At 44.0% G+C, this 8,960-nt stretch overlaps 1 protein-coding gene across 1 annotated transcript; it reads left to right on the forward strand.

The window, feature by feature from the left end:
- The first annotated feature begins 1,378 nt into the window (after nt 1–1,378).
- Nucleotides 1,379–4,731, forward strand: LOC124658838 (mitochondrial-processing peptidase subunit alpha-like). The gene is made up of 12 exons (XM_047196846.1): nt 1,379–1,582; nt 1,676–1,972; nt 2,106–2,273; nt 2,695–2,862; nt 2,976–3,056; nt 3,149–3,215; nt 3,406–3,503; nt 3,713–3,785; nt 3,866–3,936; nt 4,067–4,116; nt 4,217–4,329; nt 4,408–4,731. The coding sequence occupies exons 1-12, from the start codon at nt 1,379–1,381 to the stop codon at nt 4,497–4,499; spliced, it is 1,482 nt and encodes a 493-aa protein (XP_047052802.1). The 3' UTR covers nt 4,500–4,731.
- Nucleotides 4,732–8,960: the final 4,229 nt, after the last annotated feature.

The raw sequence follows: 8,960 nt of genomic DNA on the forward strand, positions 1-8,960 counted from the left end.
AACCCTAGCCGCTGCACAACCTACACCGTACCCCCTGACACACACAAACCCACAAGGGAATCCATGGCTGGTCCAGCTGGACGGCGAGGCGGTCGAGGCCGCGGTCACCGTGGAAGGGGCCGCCGTGCAAGAGCATCACCCCGCCGCTCGCCGCCGCAGTCGTCACCTTCGCAGGAGGCGAGCTCATTGGACAACCATAGCATGTCAATGATGGCGGTGGGTGAGAATGCTCAATTGTCAGTGGTCCGGGAAGCAAAGCAAAGCTAAAAGGGCAATGGAGACTGATGCAGGGTCTTGCGCGTGTCACCACTTGTTTTTCAAAAGGACGTCGGACGACCATCATCAATGTCGACGCAGGAGCCGAGCGGTCGACTTTGATGACAGAGCAGAAGGCGAAGCGCCCGCTCATTCGCTGCCAGACGAGCCCGAGGACTACACTGTAGGATATGTGAGCAGTACACAACACATCTGTCCCGATGTATTTCATGGTTGCTCATATTCGATACTCGGTGCGTGCGGGAAAGCGATTCGCTCGAAGGGCTAGCTCATCAAAGCGTTAGTGTTTTGGTCGTGTTCAAAAGTCAACAGTCAACGCGCATGAATAATACCAACATGCATAGACCGGATGGTCCATTCCTTCGATACTTGATTGGAGATCTCGAGTTCAAAACACAAAAATTTTATGGTTTTCAAAGATTTTAAATAATTTTTTATTAAAAAAATAATATATAAAAATGTTCACACTTGAAAAATGTTCAAATGTGAAAAAAATTCAAAGTAAAAAGGTACAGAAAAAATGTTAAAATTTGAAGAATGTTCAGATATAGAATTGTTCGAACTTTAAAAACGTTCAAATATAAAAAAGTCTAAAGTTCAAAAGATCAGATTTAAAAATATTAAAATTAAAAAAACCTCATTTTTTAAAAAGTTCAAACTTATAGCATGTTCGAAAACTAAATTTTTTTCCGGATTATTAGAAAAATAAACAACAGAAAAAAAAGGAAAACAGAAAGAACAAACAGGAAAACAGAAAGAAAACGGAAAAACCAGAGGAACTGAAAAAACGGAACCGAAAGGTTGTGGAATCTTCCCGAAACCGTCAAAAAAAACCAACACAACAGAATACCACTACCCGTTAAATGGGCCGGCCCATGTGGATCGACCACGTGAGCGTGTGTGTAGTGCACGCACTGAGCGTGCAATAGGATTTGATTGTTTTCAGCCCAAATTTGGAGGTGAGCTTTGATAATCACTAGCTACTGGACTTTCCCTAGACGTAACAAAGGCCCACGAAATCCTTGTGTCTCCCACGTCCACGGCTCCATAGCGGCGGCGGAAAGCACAAAGGCTGCAGTCTCGCCGGCGGCGAACGGGCTCAATGAGGCGGCTCCGCAGTCTCGCCGGCGGGAGGAGCAGGACCTACGCGGAGCGCTTCCCTTCCCTGCTCGACCCGCTGCCGGGCCTCCACCTTCCACCCGCCCCCCACGACGAGTACCCGCAGTCCCCTCCGCCGCCGTCGCTGCCACGCACGGAGGTGACGACGCTTCCCAACGGCGTCAGGATCGCTTCGCAAGATATCCCGGTACCTACACCCACGCCACGCGCGCCCTCTCCTGCTTCCTCTTCCTTACTGCCATTGCTGACCACTGCTGTGAAATTTGGCTCCGGCGCTTAGGGTCCGCTGTGCTGCGTCAGCGTGACGGTCGCCGCTGGCTCCGTCCACGAGACGCCCTCGTCGGCCGGCGCCGCCTACATGCTGGAGAAGCTGGCTTTCCACGAGACCCAGAACCGCGGCCTCGGGGAGATCGCGCTCAGCGTTGAGGCCACCGGGGGCAAGCTCGGCGCGGAGGCCGAGAGGGAGAGGATGTTCTACAGGTTCGGCGCGCTCAGGGCCAGCCTGCCGCTAACCGTCGAGGTGCTCCTCGACTGCGTCCGCAACCCCGCCTTCCTCCGCAACCAAGTTCGGAGCAAGGTGACGATCTGCAGTTAAGATTATTAAGGGGGAATTGCACATTTGCCACACATAAAAAAAGTCTCTTTGGAATGTAGATGCAATGGATATCTGATTCTGTGCCGATTGATTCAGATGATTTGTTCTTCTTCAGGTGGCTGAAGCTCGGGAGGAGCTGTCGTTCCTGGAGAGTGATCCCGAATTGTTTCTCCGGGAATCGCTGCACCGTGTTGGTTATTCAGGCGCCCTTGGAAACCCGCTGTTCCCTACAAAGGAAGCCCTCGCGAGGATTGATCGTGGTGCCATTCGCAGTTTCTACTTCGTAAGTTTCTATTCTATCTTAATTTGTATTCAACTGTGTTTATCATATTGATCACAGTGTCTCTTATTCGGTAGCAGCTCTGTACAAAAATAAAGAACATCAATCCACAACCATTCTGTTGTTATGAATTGCTCTGATGAGTGCCTGAAAGTGGCAGATTAAGACTCGGTACAGTTCTACAACATTATTTGTATGGTATAAGTTCAGGGGGATTTTCCATTGTAGACTTCTAGTAACCTTAGCATCAACAACGGCAAGATTCTCATAGCATGAAGACCTGCAAAATGGTTTCGTGTATTCATGTCAGTGATTAATATGTTGATTCCTACTAGAAAGAAAGATTGTTGAGCTTTCTTGTAAGCTTAACTGTTAAAGCCAATTGCTAAATAAATATAGAGAGCAATCTTTATTACTGTAACAGGAAAACTATACTGCGGACCGCTTGGTTTTAGCTGCATCAGGCGTGAACCACCAGCATTTGCTCGACATTGCAGCACCCTTGTTGTCTGATCTGCCCAAGGGGTCGCCTGTCCACAAACCAAAGTCGGCATATACTGGTGGAGATTTCAGGCACAAAACTGACTCTGAGGTGATTGATATATAAGCTCCTCTGTCTTTAGATGCTTCCGCCCTCTCCTGTTCTAGCTTTCAGCTTGTTTCAATTCTACTCTTTTAGATCAGTGTCGTGCTCCTCTTGTGCAGATGACGCACGTGGCAATGGCGTTTGAAGTTCCAGGAGGCTGGCATCAGGAGAAAGCAGCTATAATCATGAAAGTCATGCAGGTGTGACGATGTCATGGAAAGAATTATGTGGTTGATTAACTCATCAACTGCTTTAGTGAACTCATGAGCCTATTTGTTAAAACTATCTACAGACATTGATGGGTGGCGGAGCTTCATACTCCAGTGGTGGTCCCGGGAAAGGAATGCAGTCCCGTCTTTGTAAGTTTTGAACCCACTATAACTATCAATTATGATACTGATTTCATCACAGTGCAATTGGATGTCTGGTGATTCATTTCTTTTGCTTGTATTTAACAACTCGTAGCTGCATTTCTTGTTATTGTGCACCTTTTGAAGAAAAATGGATAGCTTCTGCATAGAGGCTAAGGGAATAATTGTTTATTTTCAGATCTCCGGGTTATGGTTGAGTATGATTGGATGCAATCAATTTCAGCATTTAGTACTGTATATGATGACACTGGTCTGTTTGGTATTCATTTGGCCGCGGTGAGATAAATCTTGTTCTTCCTCCTAATATTATATTCACTTGAACTTAATGTGGCTTTTGTTTCAATCATTTTACTGAAAACACCATCCAGTTGAGCCTTGTAGTTAGAAGTGGCTCGAATTGTAATGCTAAAGAAAGATGTGCATACAGCAGCATAGTTCTTATCTGTCCGGTCATTTAGCTGCCTTCTCATTTTAAACTGATCCAGCCATCCGATCTTGTCGCTGAGGCTGTTGATATTGCTATTAGAGAATTGACAGCAATTGCAAGACCTGGCGAAGGTACAAGCTGGCCATGCCTTCCTTACATATTTACCATATCTTTCTGTTTGAAACCTGTCGAAGTTGTCTCTGCTATACAGTTACAGAAGCAGAGCTCGGTCGAGCAAAAAACTTGACGATTTCATCCATTCTACAGAACCTCGAATCCAGAGTAATAACAACAGAGAACACCTGAAAACCTCTCTTTATCCCTTTATCTTTTATTTTCGGAGCAATCTTGCTCCCCCTTTCTCGCTTTACTTTACTCGTCATATTCAGCATGATTTGTTATTTTTCCACAGGACAATCATGCAGAGGACATGGGGAGGCAAATCCTGGTTGATAGTTCAGGGTAAAACTGATATTACCCTTTATCTCTAACTAAACCTGCTTCTCTTGTGGATAATTAATGAAAACCCTGTATGCTTTTTTTTCCGTCAATGTTATAATAGGAAGGCGAGCCAGGACTTGTTGGAGCGCATTGACGAAGTGACTCTGGACGATATCACATCGGTTGCACAAAAGATGCTGTCCTCGTGCCCTACCATGGCGAGCTGGGGAGATGGTCTGCGCTGCACCCTGTCCCCTTTCATGTGCTGAAACTGAATTTGGGTTGTGATTGTATTTTCTGATGTTTCCGCAGTTGACAAGGTGCCTACGCATGAATACGTCCAAAAGCTGATCGAGTCGCCACCTAGTGACCTGATGTGGATGTTGAAGAGCTTCTTTTCTTGACATCAGCTTGAGGTGATGTTTAACAATTATATGACCCGACAGCTTCGCCAATTAGTGACCCAGCCGTGTTTGCTCTGTTTTCTTAGCGGATGTGGCGATGATTTATTTGTTGCCAGTTTTTTTGTAGACCCATGGGCTGTATATAGTTTGATTGTGCAAAACTGACATCCATGTCTGGTACACCGGGATTGTGGCATATGTGAATATGAGATTTGAGATTGCATATGGCATACGAGAGGCTCGACAAAATCTATATCTGTATCGGAGTGACTAGTGATGATCACAAACCCTTCTCTGCGAGTTTGGGTTTGTAATTCATGCACGCCCACACAGTCTAACATAAGAATTTCAAACCGTTTCCCAACTTAAATACTTTGTCCGTCTTATAAAACTTATCTTAAATTTATATAAATTTAGATGTATCTAGACACTATCCAGTATGTGAATGTGTCTAAATTTAGAAGACTAGTTTCACGGGACAGTGAGAGTATATCCTATGCCAAAAGTCATGTATTGTCGAGTCTGATATTTCTCACGATTAGTAGATGCTCACGTGACTTGGATTGAATAGCGAAATGAATCCTCACACGATAAGAACACCTCTAGCAGTGGGAAAACCACAAGTTAACTGCCGTTTTATGGTTTTGTGCCAAAGTAAGTCCGTACAAGATACCGCAAAATCCAGAAAAACGTACAGTACTTCTCTTTTGCACATTCATGTATATGGAACCCCGTGAAGTCCATCTTTGTCTGGCCAGAATTGGGATTGTCTACTTAGGTCTTCCTCTACATTTTAGTAAGCTAAAAAGAGAAGATCTGCAACCTGTGGTTGACAGCCTCCTTAGTAGGATGGCAGGATGGAGGGAAAAACTGTTGTCTTTGGAGGCAAAAGGAATTCTCATTCAAACTGTCTTATCTAGTATCCCTGTATACATGCTTTCCTTTTTTAAATTTCTAAAATGGGCTCTAGATCTTATCAATACCCAGATAGCTAAATGTATGTGGGATGATGTAGATGGAAATAAGAAAATACATTTAGCTAACTGGCCCTTGATAACCCACAAGTATAGGGGATCGCAACAGTCTTCGAGGGAAGTAAAACCCAAATTTATTGATTCGACACAAGGGGGGTAAAGAATACTTATAAGCCTTAACAACTGAGTTGTCAATTCAGCTGCACCTGGAAAAGCACTAGTAACAGGGGTGATGAGTATTTGATGATGAAATATGGACCGGGGTTCCCAGCTATCTACACTAGTGGTAACTCTCCAATAACAAGTGTTGGGTGAACAAATTATAGTTGGGCAACTGATAGGATTGAAAGCATTAAGACAGAACATCAAGATTATTAATCATGTAGGCATGTTTTCCATATATAGTCATACGTGCTCGCAATGAGAAACTTGCATAACATCTTTTGTCCTACCAGCCGGTGGCAGCCGGGCCTCAAGGGAATCTACTGGTAATTAAGGTACTCCTTTTAATAGAGCACCGGAGCAAAGCATTAACACTTGGTGAAAATATGTGATCCTCATATCTAAGCCTTCCCCTCCAGTTATCCCAGTTGTTGTCACTCTGGGGCCTCGGGTTCCGGACATAGACATGTGCAAACAACTTGTAGATATGATGACCCACAAGTATAGGGGGTGTATCGCAGTATCTTCGATAAGTAAGAATGTCGATCCCAACGAGGAGCAGAAGGTGTTGACAAGCAGTTTCGATGAAGGATTCACTGTAAATGCTCACAGACAAGTATTCAGGGGGTTTTGATGTAATAGATGAATAAAGTACGAGTAAATAAAGTGCGAGAGTAATAATTGCAGCGAGTGGCCCAATCCTTTTTAGCACAAAGGACAAGCCGGTTTGTTTACTTATAATGACCAAACGTTCTCGAGGACACACGGGATTTTAGTCTAGTGCTTTCGCTACATACGACTAATTAATCTTCATTGTTTTGATAAGTGTTGTGTGGGTGAACCTATGCTAATGTGCCGCCCTTCCTAGGACTAATACATACTTGTGATTATACCCCTTGCAAGCATCCGCAACTACAAGAAAGTAATTAAGATAAATCTAACCACAGCCTTAAACTCTGAGATCTTGCGATCCCTCCTGCATCGATATACCAACGGGGCTCGGGTTTCGTCACTCCGGCAACCCCGCAATTGGCAAACGAGTACAAGATGCATTCCCCTAGGCCCATAAAGGTGAAGTGTCGTGTAGTCGACGTTCACACGACACCACTAGAAGAATAACACCACAACTTAAATATCATAACATTGAATACTACTCAACTATACTTCACTACTAACATTTAGACTTCACCCATGTCCTCAAGAACTAAACGAACTACTCACGAGACATCATATGGAACATGATCAGAGGTGATATGATAATGGATAACAATCTAAACATAAACCTTGGTTCAACGGTTTCACTCAATAGCATCAATAACAAGTAGAAATCAACACCGGGAGAGTTTCCCCTATCAAACAATCAAGATCAAACCCAAATTGCTACAGCGATGACGAGGTGCAGCGGTGGAGACGGCGGTGATGATGATGAAGATGATGGTGATGGTGATGGAGATGATGTCCAGCTCGATGGCGGTGACGATGGCGTCGATTTCCCCTCGGGGAGGGAATTTCCCGGCGGATTCCTGCCCACCGGAGAGCTCTTTTCTCTCTGGTGTTCTCCGCCCCGCAGAGGCGGCTGTGACTCTTCACGACGTACCCCCTCTAGCTTAGGTTTTCGGGACGAAGGCATACGCGAAGAAAAGGAGGCGAGAGGGGCTATGGGCCCCCCTCCTCACAGGGCGGCGCGGCCAGGGCAGGGCCCGCGCCGGCCTGTGAGGGGGGGCCCATGGCGGCCCTCCTCAGCTTCCCTTTCTGGCTCCTTTCGTCATCTGGAAAAATAGGAGTTTTCGTGTAATTCCCGTCAATTGTTGATCTTCCGAAATATTGCATTCGACGGTGCTTTTTCCGGCAGAATCCCGGCTCCGGTGCGAGATCCTCCAATAATCATGAAATATGCAAAATAGATGAAATAACATAAGTATTATATCCAAATATGAAATATATCAATGAATAACAGACAAATTATGATATAAAATAGTGATGCAAATTGGACGTATCAACTCCCCCCAAGCTTAGACCTCGCTTGTCCCCAAGCGAAGCCGAACTCGGTAAACGGGACCACATGTTTATGGAGTGAAGAGTCGATAAATCAAATACGGACAAGAAGCATCATGTTCATTCACACAAGACATTCTAGTAAACAACTTCCTCATATAACTCAACTTGAAACAAGTATAAGGTAATCACAAATAAAGGTGCATAACAAATCATAGTTGGTGATGGCAAACTTTGTTCTTGGTCAGAGAACAGTTAACAGATTATACTTATCTATTGAGCAGCATTCTCATGTTAAAGTTTATATGGCTTATCTTGCATACTCAATCATAATGATCATTGATAACTTTCAAAGCTATATTCATTCAGATAAAACTTGTACTAAACAATAAAAGACATGATGAAGCAAATCACAATATAATAATTTGATCACAACAACTAAAATGCTTGCTTGAGATGGAGGGAAATAGGTTTCTCGACTCAACATAAAGTAAAAGACAGGCCCTTCGCGAGAGGAAGCGAGGGATTAAATCATGTGCTAGAGCTTTTTCGGTTTTGAAATCATATAAAGAGAATAAAAGTAAAGTTTTGAGAGGTGTTTGTTGTTGTCAACGAATGGTAGCGGGTACTCTAACCCCCTTGCCAAACGGACCTCCAAAGAGCGGCTCCCATGAAGGACGTTATCTCTACCAGCAAGGTAGATCATCCCTCTTCTCTTTTGTTTACACATGTACTTTAGTTTATTTAAGGATGACACTCCCCCAACCTTTGCTTACACAAGCCATGGCTAACCGAATCCTCGGGTGCCTTCCAACAATCTCATACCATGGAGGAGTGTCTATTGCAAAATTAAGTTGCTTATCGATGAATCGAGCAAAACATGTGAAGAGAATTATTAATGAAAGTTGATTAATTGGGGCTGGGAACCCCGTTGCCAGCTCTTTTTGCAAAATTATAGGATAAGTGGATGAAGCCACTAGTCCATTAGTGGAGGCTGCCCAACAAGACTGAAAGATAAAACACCACATACTTCCTCATGAGCTATAGAACATTGACACAAATAAGGAGTAATACGTTTTGAATTGTTTAAAGGTAGCACATGAAGTATTTACTTGGAATGGCAGGAAATACCATGCAGTAGGTAGATATGGTGGACACAAATGGCATAGGTTTGGGTTCAGGTTTGGATGCACGAGAAGCATTCCCTCTCAGTACAGGTCTTTGGCTAGCAAGAGGTTAATTAGCAAGCATAAGAGTTGAGGGAAACAAGCAAATATACATGTGATAGACATAATCATGCATCTTTCTTGTAAGCACAAACAATTTCAAC

This window comes from Lolium rigidum, chromosome 1 (assembly GCF_022539505.1).
Source record: "Lolium rigidum isolate FL_2022 chromosome 1, APGP_CSIRO_Lrig_0.1, whole genome shotgun sequence".
In the NCBI taxonomy this organism is placed as follows: domain Eukaryota; kingdom Viridiplantae; phylum Streptophyta; class Magnoliopsida; order Poales; family Poaceae; genus Lolium; species Lolium rigidum.

Bases quoted from the DNA above. Each gene is read 5' to 3' on its own strand.
- LOC124658838 (XM_047196846.1), top strand. From the start codon at position 1,379: ATGAGGCGGCTCCGCAGTCTCGCCGGCGGGAGGAGCAGGACCTACGCG. The intron at 3,057-3,148 runs GTGTGACGATGT...AACTATCTACAG, and splicing joins TAATCATGAAAGTCATGCAG to ACATTGATGGGTGGCGGAGC. The intron at 3,504-3,712 runs GTGAGATAAATC...AAACTGATCCAG, and splicing joins TTGGTATTCATTTGGCCGCG to CCATCCGATCTTGTCGCTGA.